The sequence below is a fragment of the Lontra canadensis genome, unplaced genomic scaffold (genome assembly GCF_010015895.1).
Source record: "Lontra canadensis isolate GAN:19392208 unplaced genomic scaffold, GSC_riverotter_1.0 scaffold59, whole genome shotgun sequence".
In the NCBI taxonomy this organism is placed as follows: Eukaryota; Metazoa; Chordata; class Mammalia; order Carnivora; family Mustelidae; genus Lontra; species Lontra canadensis.
This window is the reverse complement of record NW_022631053.1, coordinates 3,118,321-3,135,357: the sequence shown is the minus strand read 5'-3', so window position 1 is coordinate 3,135,357 and position 17,037 is coordinate 3,118,321. Positions and strand designations below refer to the sequence as shown.

Here is a 17,037-nt window from a genome sequence, read left to right as displayed (position 1 = left end):
TGACTCAGTTGGTTAAGTACTGACTCTTGATCTCAGCTCAGGTCTTGATCTCAGGGTTGTGAGTTCAAGTCCTGAGTTGGGCTCCACACTGCTTGTGAAATGTACATAAATAAATAGTGCTGGGAATTTTATAATTTAAAAATAATGAAACCTTTGATGGGGGCACCTGGGTGGCTTTGTCCATTAAGCATTATCCCAGGTCATTGGCTTTGGTTTAGGTCATTATCCCAGGTCCTGGGATGGAGCCCACATTGTGCTTCCTGCTCACTGGGGAGTCTGCTTTACCCTCTCCTTCAACCCCCCTTCCATCATACTCTTTCTCTCTCTCTCTTTCTCTCTTGCTCTGCACTCTCTCTAAGTTTTTTTTTTTTTTAATTAACTTTTGATGAAAAAAATGTTGACTTTAAAATGGAGTCAGAGGGAACATACATAATAGTTAACTGAACAAAAAAATACTCCAAGGCCACCGTTGGCCTAGGACTTCCGGTCAGGGCATGTACTCATTGAGAGAATAGCGAGCAATCGAGCACTTTAACATTCTCTCCTTTTTGCCAAGTGTGGCATGGAGGCTCTCTTGAGTAAACGAGTTCATGGTAATGGGAACTAGACACAGCATGTGTTTCCTGGTGCATTAGACTCTACATGGAGCTCGAGATAAAAGCATCGTTGCAATGCACGGGTGAACAGTGAGTAGAAATTTTGTATGGTTAGCTGGTCAAAGACCTACGCATCGCAAGGCGATGGGGCAAGAAGCGAGCGCATACGGTGTTGAGTCGTACTAGGAACGCAACATCCAGAAGTGCTTTCTGGGAACACTTGTGTTCTGATAGCAGGAATGCAAGGCTAGGGCCAGGTTGGGGAGGTCAGCAGCCTCAGCTCAGCCAGTGCGGGGTGCGCTTCCCGTCTCACACCTGTCTCTGTGTCTTTTTCTGTCTCCCTGCCCCTGCAGTCCCTGCTCAGCATCCCGGGCTCCCCGTTCCTCTCCCGGCACAACAGCAAAAGCAGCATCTTCAGCTTCAGGGGGCCCGGGCGCTTCCGCGACCCGGGCTCGGAGAACGAGTTCGCGGACGACGAGCACAGCACGGTGGAGGAGAGCGAGGGCCGCCGGGACTCGCTCTTCATCCCGATCCGGGCCCGCGAGCGCCGCAGCAGCTACAGCGGTTACAGCGGCTACAGCCAGGGCAGCCGCTCGTCGCGCATCTTCCCCAGCCTGCGGCGTAGCGTCAAGCGCAACAGCACGGTCGACTGCAACGGCGTGGTGTCCCTCATCGGTGGCCCCGGCTCGCACATCGGCGGGCGGCTCCTGCCAGAGGTGAAAATAGATAAGGCAGCTACCGACGACAGTGTAAGGAAGTAAACGCATAGACCGAGGCTAGGCATGGCAGTCTCTCCCGCGCCCTCCTCTCTTCTCTCCCGCTGGCCTCTGGCTCCCACGCTCCCTCCCCCGCTCTCAAGTCTCTGTCCCCACCAGCACCGCCTGCTTCTGTCCTCTCCTTCCTGCTCTGTTTCTGTTTCTCTCTTCCGCCCCTCCTTTTCCCATTCACTTTAATCCCTGCTCTGTCCACCCCCGCCTCCTTCTCCCTCTGTTTCTATTGCCCTACCCCATCAGCTCCTTGCTTTCTTTTACCTCCTTTTCTTTCTCTCCATCTTTGCAAGTCTTTAGTAGCCTACTGTTTCCCTCTCCCCACCTGCTGTCACTGAATGCCTCTGGCCAGCGGATCCTGCCCTGATGGAATGAGAATTGCCACCACCAATGACCAAGTCTGAGCCGGTTTGGAACTACCATTGCTTCTCTCCCTCCCACCTCCTGTCCCCATAGGGAAACAGCCTGGAATTTAAAGCTCTGATCTTTCTGTTAAAAAACAACAACAACAATATAGCTCAGAATAATTTTCCAAGACTCCTCTGTAAGAAGGAGGTGTGATTTTTCCAAAGAGGAAGGTGGATGCCTGGTGTGGCGAGCAGGAGGTGTGCACCAGGGAAAGCCAGGCAAGGAGAGGTTAGGGAAGCCAGTGCAGAACTGGAGCTAGACGTTCAAAAGGGATTGAAATGGAAATAAAGGAGGGAAAAGTGGGAGGTTGGGGCAAGAACACATGGTGTATGGGGGAGGAAGGAAAAGGGAAGCGAAAGATGAATTTTAAATGTAATCAAATGTCAGGCTCTGGAGGAGCTGCATATAATAGCTTCATAAAATCACTTGTCTAGGGGGTTGGCTAATGGCTCCCCTCTTTGGGAAAAGCCATCTCTTCACATTTCTTTAAATTCTAAGCTGTTTATACCTTTTTTTTTCTAGTTTCAAATTCTTATAACCTCAGCGATCCTAATCCTCCGTGCCTCTAACTCCCTAACTTCCCTCAGTCCTTCCTTAGCTGGCATAAGCTCCTTGAGACAGCATGCCAGTCCGTTTTGTTCTAACATTTCAGTTTCCTCTAACACAGCACGGAGACAGCCCATGCTCTGATTAGCATGATGCATGCGTGGAGGAGAACTGGACAGTCGAGGCTGGAATTACTCCCAGTGATCTATTTGTAATATTTCAGGACAGTTGTTGACTGTACAGATAAAAACTCAAAGGCACTTAGGATGTGTTGACATTGTCTTTTCTCTCCTGCCTTTTTATTTAATAGCACAATACCCCCCCACACACGCACACACGTGTTTGTTTAGCGCTTTACAAGCTACAAATTACTTTTACGTTCGTTATTTAATTTGCTCTGAATAAAAATTTTCTGTAAGGCTGACCAAGTGGAGGGCATTATTCCTGTTTCTAGATGGGGAAGTAGGGCTCAGAGAATTTGGGCTCTTTGAGGTCCTACAGCTCATTGTTGATAGAGCCAGAGTCTTAGGGAAAAATCAGTCTTCTCTTTTTCAGTGAATTTTAATGCCTTCTTTGTTTAGTCATGTGGCCATTTTTCTTCTGGAAAACTGTTTCTTTAATATCAACTATAATAGGAACAATAATAATAACAAATAGTGGTTCCAGAATCCCCCCAAAACCAGATAGTTGGCCAAAATAGATGTTACAGATGATTATCTTTCCTTTAAATATAATTTTGGATTGTCCCTAATTCTATATCTAGAGGTAAATTTTTAGGCTCCATAATTAGACAGTTATAGTCTCTGAAAAAGCAAGAAATTATATCAGTAGAGAATGAGGGACAGTACAGTTTGGGCAACTCAAATATTAAGAACCAAATTAAAATTTGATATTCTGGCCAGTTTTTTAAACACTTTGGCCAAATAACACATCTTGCTTTTTCTTTGAAAAGAAGGTATTAGAAAAGGTATCCAGAAAGGAAGCGATTGAACTTCAGCTGAAGGCAGATGAGCACGTTTGCTCATTGGTTTTGTTTTGGGGGTTTTTTGCAGCTTCTGTTATACTGTGTGGGGGGAAAATTTGAGAGGCAGTTGAGCAGATGGCTGTCTGCACCGCCTCACATCGTAGCCTGCAGAGTGCTGTCTTTGTGTTTTGGGGGGCCTGCACACACGACACCCTATTAGGACTTAGGGGATTCATTCCAGTGGTCCCAAGCGATGATGGTGACAGATTTGAGGATTCCCAAGGCCAGGAGGGCAGATCCCAGAGTGGCAGGATATGAGGTAGGCAGGACTGTTTCATTCCCAAAGCCTTCATAACTAGGAAAAGCTATTTCATTAGAAGCCATAAAGAAGCACTTCCTAGCTACTAATGGTGTGGCAGTCTACGTAAGTTATAGTAATAGGCCAAAAAGACAAAACAAAACAAAGAAGACTGCATAGAGCTTGTGTATAGGGTTTGGTATGATATCAGATCTATGGAAAGACTGCCTACAGAGAAAGGATGACTGACTCGAAGTTAACAGTAGTTTCCTTTGGGAGGGGACATTATAGGTGACTTTTTTTCTTCCTCACACTTTTCTGTTTTCACTTTTCTACAATGGACATAATAATTATAGCCACCATATATTGGGTTCTTGCTATAGTTACGCTCAGCACTTTATATGCATTTAATTTCTTATAACCGTTGTGTTCGGTAGGTGGTTTTATCCTATTAACAGGTGAGGTTCAGAGCCTTAGTGACTTGTGGAAATGGAGCTTGAACCAAGGTCTTCCCACTGTCAAAGAGAACTTCCTGGCTGCTTGAATATTAGCTTCTTTGGGAAGTGGGGAAAAACATGTATCATTTATCTTAGAGAGAGGCAATAGATTCCTGTTATATGCAGCCCAGGCCAGAGGAGCGGCGAATACCACTATCAGCCAGGATGGAGCGGTTCTCACTGTTCAGACATTTGGGATGAGTCCCCAGTGGATTAACTTGCCTTCACCTGAACCACTAGAGTGCTTCCATGGTATGCTCATGCTTTGTGGGGTTGCGTAGGAGCTGCTGAGGCCCTCAAGCTGGTATCACTCAAGACTGATGCTTAGGCTATGCCACATCCGTATTTTTTCCTCACACTCAAATTAAGGAATGTAATATTCTCAGGGCGCCTGAGTGGCTCAGTTGATTAAGCATCTGACTCTTGATTTCGGTTCAGGTCATGATCTAAGGGTCCTGAGATCAAGACCCACATTGGTCTCCACGCTCAGCAGGGAATCTGCTTCTCTCCCACTCCCTCTGCCCCTCTCTCTGCTTGTGCACACATGCTCTCTCTCTCTCAAATAAATGAATCTTTTAAAAAAGGAAAGAAAGAAAATATATATATAATATTCTCTGTGGAAAAAAGATATCTGGGCATCACTCATTAGAGTTTCATCAGAAATGATTTCACCTGCTCATTACTTATTCAGTTATGATTGGTGATTATTTTTCAGTAGTTTGGGAATTTTCACTTTTGCTTTTTGTTGAAGCAGAGGGTGAGGGGACATTCCCATGTCTTCATCCCTAAGCTGGAAAAGTAGGTGAGAATCTCATCACTCATAGAGAAAGCAGGTGCTGCTGACAAATCCAGAAATCCCAAGTAACTCAGAAATCATTTTGTGCTAGCTTGCAAATACACATGCACTATCTCATCTAATGCTCACAGCCAATAAATCATACTCTTGTGTGCATTTCACTGAGGAGGAAACCAAGGCTTAGAGAAATAAAATGACTTGTCCAACATCACACAGTATGTGGCAGGCTCAGGGCTTGAACACAGGCGGTCTGACTCCAGAGCCCTGGCCAGTATTCAGTGCCCCACACCAACTCTGAAGCCCAGGTTTATTTACTGATGTGATCCTGGGAAATTAACATCACCACTCTATGCCCATTTCCTTATCTGCAAAAAAGAAACAAAAGGACCTGTGCTATATAGGGCTGTTGCAAAGATGAAATGTAATAACATTTATAAACTGTGAAGCATGTTATTTGGCCCACTCTTGGTGTTCAGAAGGCCAGTTTCCGTTTATTTCCCTATACTTTTTTGGCCTTCTTAGCCCTGAGAAGTAGACATTAGGATTTCTCCTGAATTGCTTGACTTGGCGAGGGTTGCATTCCTCTAAAATCCTAAAGAACCTTTGAGAAGAAGCAATTATTGGGCAATTATTTTAAAGCAGATTACTACAAAAATTTGAGGAAGGCTTAAACGGGAAATAAATGGCTAGGTTCTAAAGCTACTTCTAAACTGCTCTAAATTTTAGTTCCAAGAAAGGTGCCTGCCTGATAAGTTTCCATTCATGCATCTCCATTGGAAAGCAATTTAGTTGCGGTTCCGTTGGCAGATCTGTATAAATGTGGGCAAAATCTGCCATCTGCAGGTGTCGTAGGACACCTCTCTGAGAAGGACAGCTACAATTCAGGAGGCTGGACGTCAGGAGCTAAATGTCCTAATAAACTTTGCATTTGGGTTGAGAGAAATGGAACAATTTTGCCCTGAGTTTAACTTTCAAAGAGTGTAATTAAGGTTCTCCGTGGCTTCCTCTGTTACTGACAGTTTTACATGAAATCTCCTTAGGGACGGAATTCTAAAAAGGCAGAAACTCCTGCCTTTAAAACATTGTTAATTCTTCTCTTTCCTCCCCAACAAAGTAAAACAAAACAAACAAAAGAAATAAACACCTCCACTTACAGGAATTAAAAAATGACCTGAAGAGGGAAGGGAAAGAGGATGTGAGCTTTCCTCTGGCCCTTGGGTCTCAGCGTCCCTCCCAAGGGTAAGTAGCTGAGCCAAGAGCAGAGACACACCTCCCAAGCGGATTCTGGAAGGCCGCCTCTGCAGCTCCTGGACATGGGAGAGTCTACTCCAGCATTCCTTCCCTCCAGTTAGCTAGAATCCATGGTAAAAAAGCAACAACCAACCACCCGGAAGGTGAGTGCAAAAAGGGGCAGCCACTTTGGAGAACAGTAGCAGTTGCTCAAAAAATTAAACACAGGGTTACCATATGATCCAGCAATTCTACTCCTAGGTAGAACTGAAAACAGGTGTTCACATAAAAACTTGTACATGAATATTCATACGATCATTATTCATGAGAGCCAAGAAGTGGAAACAACCCAAATGCCCATCAACTGAGGGATGGATAAATAAAATGTGACACATCCCTCTTATGTAATATTATTCAGCCATAAAAGGGAATGAGGTATTGATATGTGCTACAGCATGAATAAACCTTGAAAGCATGATGCCCAGCGAAAGAAGCCAGGCACGAAAGGCCACATAATATCTGATTCCATTTCTATGAAACACATAAAGTGGGAAATCTGTAAAGACAGAAAACAGATTGTTGGTTGCAAGGGTCTGGGTAGAGGTGGGAATAAGGATGGACTGCTAACCGGTACTGTGTTTTTCTTTGGTATGATGAAAATATCCTGGAATACATTGTAAATATACTACAAGCCACTGAATTGCACGCTTTGAAATGGGAATTTTAAATGTTATGTGCATTTCATCTCAGTGTTGTAAAAATCGAAAAGAAAGAAACAATAGCCTGGGCTTTCAGAGCCAGCTTCCACAACTTCACCTACGGAAGAAGGATTTCAGGAACTACATCCGTCTTGGATTCCTGTATACCCTGGTTTTAACAGACTATACTTTTTTAGGACAGATTTATTTTTCTCTGGATACTGCTATCTTAGTCCCCAGTTAGTGCTTAGCACTTCTAAGTAATGTTCTTCATAGGCAATTTTAGTTTATATCATCCTAGGCAGTTAACAGTGAGGAATGTATGTTTGCTCCCTGTCTCTCCATGAATCACTCAGATCTGATGAATACTGACAATGAGCAGACCATATATAAAAACAGGACTTTTCCCCACAACCTCCCCAAGAAACCAACCCCCTTATCAATGATAAACAAGCCAGGCAGCCAGCCAGCTATCAGTCACACTTGGAGGAAGCCAGATTGCTGTCTCTAGCGACAGTCCAGGAAGTTAAACAGTAACTTCTTTAACAGTCAGCCCCAAATGGTCAGGACTTGATTGCTAAGAGACTTTTAAAGTTTTGTTTCTGCTTTCAACTTAGGACCACCAGAGAAAGCCAAATAGGCACCCCTAATCAATCACCTAGGATGCGCACCTACAGCTTCCACATGTCAGCCAGCTTGAAATCAAGGCACACCCGAAGGCTCCCCTTTTTTCACTCTAAAGCTTTCCCACTCTGCCTTTGAGTCTCTGGCAAAGTACACCTGATGGTGTCTAACTCCCTACATCCAGCTCAGAATAAATTGCTTTTCCCATTTGACGGATCTTCATTTACTTCCACACCACAGAAAACATTTTTTACGTATTATATACACACTCTGTGTTCCATATTCTGTTTCAAAGGAATTCTGCATAATCAGTATTGCAGTAGAACCTTAGGTAACCCTCACCGAAGAGTTACCAAAGATGTGGGTACAAGGATGGTGGAGCACGAGCTGTCCCACCTGCCGAGAATTGTCTCCGACACCCCTTTGTACCACAAGACTCCCAGAAAATACCCTTTCCTACTCAATACCCTCACCTCTCTGAGCAACCTCTTCTGACATGTAACACCATAGATTTGTTTTCTTTCATTTTCAAGCACTCATACAGTATGTATTTCTTATTTGGCTTCTTTCACTCAACAAGATGTGTTTGAGATACATTCATGTTCTTTCAATAATTCATTCCTTGTTATTGATGAGTATTGATAAATGTACTTCATTGCACAAATACACTCTCATGTGTTAGTCCACTTTCCTACTGATGGACATTCAGGTTCTTTCCAATATTGGGTAGTTATCTCAGAATGAAATTCCTGGGTCATACGGTAAAGGTATGTTCAACTTTATAAGAAACTGCCACACAGCTCTCCAAAGTACTTATACTACTTTTTTTTAATACTCCAAGCAACAGTGTATTAGAATTCCAGTTGTTCCACATCCTAGGCAACATTTGGTGATGTTAGTCTGATTTTAGCATCTTAGTGGGCATAAACTGTATCTTACTGTGCTTTGAATTTGCATTTCCCTGCTGATTAATGATGATAAGCATCTTTTTGTGTGCTTATTGGCTTTTCACAGATCTTTTATTAATCGCTTATTTAAATCTTTCGCCCATTATTGATTTATTTTTTTATATGTTATAAGTCCCTTATCAGAAACATAAATTTTTAATTTTTATGAAATCCAGTGTATCAGTTTTTTCCTTTTTTGTTGTTTTTTGCATCCTGTCCAAGTAATCTTTGCCAGTACCCAAAATTGTGAAGTTATTTTCCTTCTGTAAATTTTACAGTTCTGGGTTTTATATTCAGATCTCTGATTCAACTCAATTTGTGTGTATGAAATTAGATAGGAGTTGACTTGGATGAATATCTAGTTTTTCAGTACCATTTGTTAAAAAGACTTTCCTCTCTCCATTAAATTGACTTGGCACCTTGGTCAAAAGTCAGTTGATGTTCATGTGTGGGTCTGTTTCTGGATTCTCTACTGTTCCTTTGGTCTCTTTGTGCTTATACCAATACTACACTTGTTTAATTACTGTAACTTTATAGTCTTGAAATGAGATAGCATCAGTCCTCCAAACAAAAAATATTTTAAAGATTATCAAATAATCTCTTAAGAGATTAATTTGCTATCAGATGTTTTTGAAAAGATTATGTTCCTATTCTAGATCCTTCGTGTGTCCTTATGTATTTTAGAAGCATTTTCTGTCAGTTTTGTTTTGTTTTGTTTTGTTTTGTTTTTTCAGAAAAGCCTAGAATTCTTTTAGTGATTGTGCTGAATCTATGGGTCAGTTTGGGAATAATGGACATCTTAATTATATTGAGTCTTTCAATCTGTAAATGTGGTATAGTTCTCATTTATTGAAGTCTTCTCAAGTTTCTCTCAGCAAGTTGTATAGTTTGTAGTGAATATCTTACCCATCTTTCATTAGTTTTATTCCTTGGTATTTGTGTTTTTTGATACTGTTCTAAAAGGTATAATTTTTAAATTTTTTATTTTCAACTATTTTTGTTGCCAGAATATAGGAATGCAGTTGATTTTTGTGAATCAGATTTTTTTGTATCTCATCATCCTGATGAATTAACATATTGGTTCTATTATGTCTTTTTTTTTTTTTTGCCGATTCCATAGGGTTTTCTACATGTACAATAATACTTTCTGTGTATAACAGCAACTGCACCTTTATGCCTTTTATTATTTTTCTTGCTTTATTGTACTAGCTAGGACTTGAGATACAAAATTGTGTAGAAATGATAAAAGCAGACATTCTTCCTTGTTTCCATTATTAAAGGAATAGGATTTAATGTTTCATCAAGAAGAATAATGTTAGCTATAGATTTTCATAGATATTCTTTATCAGATTGAAGCTGCTTCATTCTATTCCTGGCTTGCTAAAAAATTTTATTAGAGGTGTTTAGTTTTATTAAATGTTCTTTTTCTGCATCTGTGAGATAATCAGATCACTTTTTTCCTTTATTCTGTTAAAGTGATGAATGACATTGACTTTTTTCCTAATGTGCAACTATCTTGCCTGATATAAACTCTGTTGGTCATGATGTATTATCTTTGTAAATATTTGCTTATGTTTTCTTAAGGATTTCACATCATTGTTCATGAGGGATATGGGTCACTAATTGTCTTTTCTTGTGGTGTTTTTGGCAGGTTTAGTATCAGGTCATGTTAACTTGATAAATGGGTTGAGAAGTAGCCCATATCCTCTATTTTCTGAAGGAATTGGTGTTAATATTGGTGTTGGTATTATTTCTTCTGTATATGCTTGATAGAATTCAGTGGTAGAGCCATCTGGACCTATATTTCTCTCTCTTTTTTTTTAAGATTTTATTTATTTATTTGACAAAGAGAGAAATCACAAGTAGGCAGAGAGGAAGGCAGAGAGAGAGGGGGAAGCAGGCTCCCTGCAGAGCAGAGAACCTGAAGCAGGGCTCAATCCTGGGACCCCGAGATCATGACCTGAGCTGAAGGCAGAGGCTTAACCCATTGAGCCACCCAGGTGGCCCTATATTTCTCTTTATTGTAAGGTTTTTTCAATTGCAGTTTCTAATGTGAGCTATTTAGATTTTCTATTTCTTCTATCAGTTTTGATAAGTTGTGTTTTGGTAAGTTTGTCCATTTCATACAAGGTGAAATGACATGAAGTTGTTTACAATATATTCTTTTTTTTTTTTTTTTTTAGTTTAAACCACTTAGATTTGGGGGTTTATTTATTATCATACTTATCTTATACTTTGATATAAATATTGTACAGAAGATTTCCATCTTACAGTGGTTCCACTTAAAATTACAGTATATTCTTATTATCCTAATAATGCCTGTAGGATTTGTAATAATGTTCTCCTTCCTTTTCCTGAAAATTATCATTTGTGTTTTCTCTCTTTTTTTCTTGATCAGTCTTGCTAGGGAAGTATCAATTTAAGTAATCTGTTTTTAAAAAAACATTTGCCCTTTTTGATTGTCTGTGGTTTGTGCATTTACTAATTCATTAATCTCCATTCTTATTTTTGTTATTTCCTTTCATCTACTTACCTGCACTTTAAGTTGATCTTTCTCTAATTTCTCGGGGTGAAAGCTCAGAGCATTGATTTTATATCTTTTTATATTCTAATATAAGCATTTAGCACTGCAAAATTTTCTCAAACCTCTGTTTTAGCTGGATCCCATAAATTGTAAAGTATTGTTTCCATTATCCACAAAGTATTTTCTAATTTCTGTTGTGATTTCATTTTTGATCCATGGATTTTTAGAAGTCTGTTGTTTAATTTACAAATTTAAGGGAATTTTTCTGAATATCTTATTATTACCATAAGATTTTTCAGTGGAATCAGTTATTTGGATCTGTGGTAAATGCTCTTGCCTATGTAAAAAGGTGACATAATGACTTTCTTTTTACCCTCTGAAGTTCCTTAAGTACGGTCTTTGAAATTTCTTTTTCTTGGTGTCTTCTTTCATTTCTTTCTTTTCTGAAACTGAAGGTATGTTCTGTAATATGCTTTACTCTGGAACAATTTTAACATTATAGAAGTTGTCTCCACATATCCCTGCTACAGTTTATTTTAATTTACATAGAAAGATATAAGTAATAATTCTTCAATCTTAATATTAAGTTTGGGGATAAACTTTTCTTTATGTGGAGTTTTTAAAATCCAACGTAAAAATTATTATAGCTCTCAAATAGATAGCACTAAATATTAATCTAATGATTTGACTAGGTCCTTGAGACAGCATTTTTATTAACTTTAAGGTTAATGTTATTAAAGTCTGAAGAATTCATATCTTGTCACATCCAGCAAGTCCAGAAAACGATAAGATATACTTAGAACCAAAGCAGTTTTAAATGCAGTTTCATCCTTTCTTGATGAATCAACCAGTCCGTCAGATCTTACAGTACCTGGGAGTCAGCATTATGAAAATTTTCTATCATGTACTGCAAAGAGCAGCTCCGTAAAAATCTAGAAGGAATAAATGCCAGAAACAAGAGTGTCTACTCTGTGGAGCTTTTCTGCATTCATTTTTAGATGATTTTCATTGTTAAAATGGAATCATCTAATCTGATTTATTAGGTGTTATGAATACCAGGCTGACAATTGCACCAAAAAGTGGCTTATCAAAGAAATAGATCTTATTTGACCTGAGGAACTGGTCATCTCATCACTGTTACATATTCAGGTATTTGTATAGTAATACAGCCAGGAATTCCCAAGGAAATCAGTGCTTTTTCTTTTCCATTTCTTCTGTAGCTCCGCCAGACAAAACAAAACCAAACCCTAAGGTAAACCAAATGTCTAAATCAGTGAAACAGTTTGATGAAACACTGTAATAAGATAAATTATAATCTGCCAGAAACTTTCTTCTGTACAGTTCTTAAAATCTAGTCATACCTAAGGGCAGAAAGCCTTTCTGATGGAGCTGTCTAGGGACTTTTCAAAACAGCTAGAGTCATTCTGGTACTGATCAGACCTACTTCTCTAGCTTCCTACAAACATGTATCTCCCCTGTGCTCTGAGAGATGGTGACTGTCTCTGCCCTCTTATCTTCACAGTGGAAGGGACAACCAGCATTACATGGATGACATGTTATAGTGATTGGTGTGGTAACTGGAAAGCTAGCTTTTAAGCCACTGCCTGAAGGCTAATCTAATGTAGTATATTCAGGTTGGCACAAAGAGCACAAGCAAGGGACAGTAAGAAACACTGTGCTGTAATCTCCCATGCCAGTACTGCCCACAGTAGAGCATGTAACAAATATTTTGTGTAACAGTCTGATGGTGTTTTCTGCCCTTTTTGTGTGGGAATTTGAATATCTCAGGTTAACTTATAAAGTAAAGTTTTATCAGGGCAAAATAAACATAGATCTAAAATAGTGAGACCCTTACCATACTTCTTTACAGTGCCTTGGAGGAGAATTAGGGTAGAACTTCAGCTTGCTAACATTCACCTGGGCCCAGGTCTGATATTTGGAAGCAATAGTTTGAGAGAGCGATGGTGTCTCGTACCCATGCAGGAAACAATGTCTACAGTACTCAGTGTGATCAGGGACTTGGCGCTTAATGAAATGTCGAATGGAGGTGAATTCTACTTATTTTACCGTGTGGTCCGATTCTAGCCAGATACTATGGATACGAGACTGAGATGGGAGAATTTAGGTTCTGCTTTGGATGGCATTGGCCCTGGAGATCTGGTCTTTCTGTTCCATGCTACGAATTAACCAGATGAGGTGCTTGGGTCCCAGCCAGATTCTTTGGTTCATTGTAGATTTGTACATACTTCACCTGGTCTTGTCATTTTTAGAGCTAGGATGATCCATAGTCATGTTTGCTTCTACTTCTTGAGGTGATAGGATTGTAGGAGCAGAGTAAAAGGTATCAGAAAGAGCATCTGTTTCTGCTCACACTCTGGACTGTCTGTCCAGTAAGGCCCAGCTTTAATGTTTGTAAGACTTTACTCACCCGATTCACTATTTTTTTCCAGGCTACAACTGAGGTGGAAATTAAGAAGAAAGGCCCCGGATCTCTCTTAGTTTCCATGGACCAACTGGCCTCCTATGGGCGGAAGGACAGAATCAACAGTATATTGAGTGTCGTTACAAATACACTAGTAGAAGGTATGTGCCATTGATGTCAGTCCAAGCAGCCAAGATCTCAAAAGTAGCGTGCGTGATAAATATAATCCCTGTCCATTGGCCTGAGTTTTGCAAAAATTAACTCTGAACCTTAGGAATAGAGTCTACGGGCTGTAGGAACCAGCATCCCAAATCTGCATGCAGAGAATCAAATAAGGACTTCAGAGCTTCTACCAGCATTGTACACAGATAAGTAAGAATTATGAAGGAAATGACGGTCAGGAGTGAGCTGGAAGATCTCAAGAGCACTGTAATGGTCATGAGGAGCCAGTGGGGTGAGGGGAGGCATAAAGGCTGTAGACTGAGGAACTGTGAAGATAAGAAATGATGGCATCCCTCCATGCCCTCTGCCCTACAACATACCTTCCTCTTTTCCTTGTTAGCTACCTGGGGCCCTCTTGGTTTTCCCTGAAGGACTAATGTACTGTGCATTTAGACGGCACCTAGTTCTGCCTCTTATCAAACACCCCCACATATCCATAAATATGTTTGATGTGTGAGAGGTAAGCCGAAACCCCTCTTATTTCGGTGCTCTGTGCCACCGGAGAACAGCCACTGTGCAATCACAGTGCACCTACAGCAGTGTTGCTGTCGATGCTGGTGCTTGGTGTTGGGTGCCCCCTGCACAACACAGCCTGGCATGCTGTGCAGCAGCAGGGTTTTCCACGACACCACAGTCCCCCAGCGAGTATCAGCTGTCTGTCCACCTGTGGTCTGTACCGCAGGCTCCTCTTGCTGTCTCTGGAGGTAGATTCAGTGACTGGGTTTTCTCTCAGGAGATGCTGTTTGATTCTGCATGAATCTTCTTGTTTTGATTCACACTGGTTTAGCCTAGCTGTCCCAGAATATTCTCAAGGCCTCAGATTGCTGTTCTTCAGAGTTCAGAATCCCCGGGCTAACCCAGCAATAACCAGAGTTCCTGAGCTAAGGAGATTCAAAACTATCCTGATGTCCTTGGGACAAGTTATTTTTTAAGTCATTTGAGCCCAATACCTCTTCTACTCGGAGAGAGAGAGTGTGTGTTCATTCATTCAGCAGGGTCGTCTGTGATAAAGGGAGAATCCTCAGAAAGGAGCTCCCCTAGATCGTTTACATTACCACCTGTGAGCAACGTATTAGACTATACCTAGAATAATCTTAAGAATGTATCAAGTAAGAAGAATTTGAGTTAACTGTTTCAGCTGCCTGAACATTTATTCCTGTTTTCCTCTAATTTTCGTCGAGGTCATCATCCAAGAAAATATCTTTAAACTTTGTAGTTTATACTTTGAGATAACTGCAGAGCATAAGAATTTCAAGCTAAGAAGCACTAGCTTAAGAACCTTGGCTAATTTTATTCTTCACTTGGAGACAAGAACAGGATTTCTCTGGATATCTGTGGAAGTCGAGAAAGACAAAAGAAAGAGAAAGTTGCACCTCCAACAGGCATATTTCACAACTGGCACGGACATCAGAATGGAGGAACCATTGACGCAATACCACAGTTACTCAGTTGATTACTAAAGGGGCCCAGCACAGGGTCTAGTAAAAGTAAATGCACCAGAAATGTTTGTTAGACTGACCCTTGCTGTGCTTGGAATGGTGGGGGCGTCCATGCTGCGGGCTTCCCTTTGAAGGCCTTGGTGCTTGCATTCCTCTACTGAGCTGGGTAGAAACCAATGGAGGGATAGCTTGGTCTTTTTCTTCTCCCTTCCTCTTCTCCCTGTGCCCTTCTTTCTCTTCCTGTTCTGCCCTCCTCATTCTCTACCCTCCACCCACCAGCACATATATGATAAAAAACAGACATGGGGCAGCTCAGGAGAGAGAGAGACAGTCATAGTTGTGTTCCTGAGTAGGAAACCATTCCTGTTTTTTTCTCCCTTTTCTAAGTCCTAATGTTCACCTAGCCTTTCACTGCGCAGACATTCCCCTATCCCCTACCCTAGTATTCCACTCCCTTTGTTAAAGCTGATGAGACAGAACCGATGTAAGCAAAGAACAACGAATGGCTGGAGCTGACTAATGTGAGAGGGAATTAAAGGACATTAAGAAAGATCCATTCCTATTTAACTGCTGGTCCTTGTATTCAATGATTGCTACAACATGAAAAGCCAGCATTGAATGGATAATTGTTCCTGCTTCTCAGACCTTCTGTTAGGAAACTCTGACATAATTTTAATCTTTGGATTACCAAACCAAAGAAGCAGGCTTCTGCCTACCTGATCTCTTAGAGGGCACAGTGGAGAATTCCAGAAGCGTGTAAATAAGGAGAAAATCCTGCCTATTGTGTGTCGCCAACCCCCCCATCCCGTTGTAGACATCCTCACCTTGATCCAATAAACTCAGCAGGATTCAGTCAGCAGAGCCATCAGCTTGGGGCTAGTTCAGAGGACTGGGGGAAGGGTGTAAGCAGACTACTATAGTCTCACTTCTCTGAGCAGTGAAGCTATGGGAGAAGAGGAGGGAGTTGGTGAAGTAAGAATGAGGAAGTGATGGTACTTATTATTGGTTCTCAAGTAAAACAGGTTCAAAAACTTTCTCAGAGAGACAACTGGCCAGAGCTGTCAGCTGCCACAATTTGTTGACTCGCTCTTGTGTTCAACTGACCAGCCCCAAGTGTCAGCACCATTACTTACCCCGCTGTGTCTCTCTCGTGGTGTGGCTGTAAGCTCTGTGAGGGTGGGGACTCTTGTTCATCAGCGTATTCCCAGGGCCTTGCACACTGTAGGTGTTTCAAAGCAGTTGAATTGAACTGAGAGAAGCCCTGCCTTCAAAACCTCACTGTCTACTAACACCACCATCTTGGCGGAACTGTGAGGCCCTCTCTGAAAAGAATCCCCAGCACCCCTGAGGTTGAGACTACAGTAACCTCTCTGAGAATGTCCAGGAGCAAAGTAAGGGGAAACCCATAAACCTTTGGATATTTCTTTGGAAATATTTTTCCTCAGACAAAATTCTTAGCCACTTCAGGCATGTGGGGCCAATAACAGTTGGTCAAGTTGTGAGTCACTTTATAAATCTCTGTTGTCACCTAACTGATCCTTTCTAGCTCCTAAAGCTCCATGTTGTCTTACCGTTTGTGGAACCCGAAAGATTATCCTGAGATCTTACCTGAGAAAATGTGGGTAAGATCCCCAGTATCCCCGTAGGAACCTTCTTGGTGCCCCATAGGGTAGGGAAACCCCTCTTCGATATCTGGCAGAGACTTAGAACCTAGTGCACCGTACAACACTGCAATTGTGTCTACTGTCAGAGACGTGAACAGTCGCTGCTTTAACCTCCATGTGCCAGTGAATAGACATTTGGAGAAGGGAGGAGATTAAAAAAAGGAACGGAACCAAATTTCCAAATATGTACTGTAAGAATTTATGGAAATAAGAGAACCTTTTCATTTTCTTTTTTTGGTTAGAAAACTAAATTTACCTTGGGAAGGGAGGGAGTTCTATGAGGAAGAAGCCAAAGCAAATTTTCTTCACAGACTTCCTTTCCCACGCAGACTCCCACGTGGCGCTTACTGTGGCCCTTAAATCTGAAAAACCAAGGCAACCATTTTCTTAGCAAC

The 17,037-nt window shown here is 41.3% G+C and overlaps 1 protein-coding gene across 6 annotated transcripts in view; it reads left to right on the top strand.

Moving 5' to 3' along the window:
* Positions 1 to 17,037, top strand: part of SCN8A (sodium voltage-gated channel alpha subunit 8) — a 171,503-nt gene that overhangs the window by 111,625 nt on the left and 42,841 nt on the right. For all 6 annotated transcript variants that reach the window (XM_032876747.1, XM_032876751.1, XM_032876749.1 and 3 more), the window contains 2 exons: positions 950 to 1,312; positions 13,346 to 13,478. In XM_032876747.1, the coding sequence (XP_032732638.1) occupies positions 950 to 1,312; positions 13,346 to 13,478 (496 nt within the window). The remainder of the gene's footprint in view (positions 1 to 949; positions 1,313 to 13,345; positions 13,479 to 17,037) is intronic.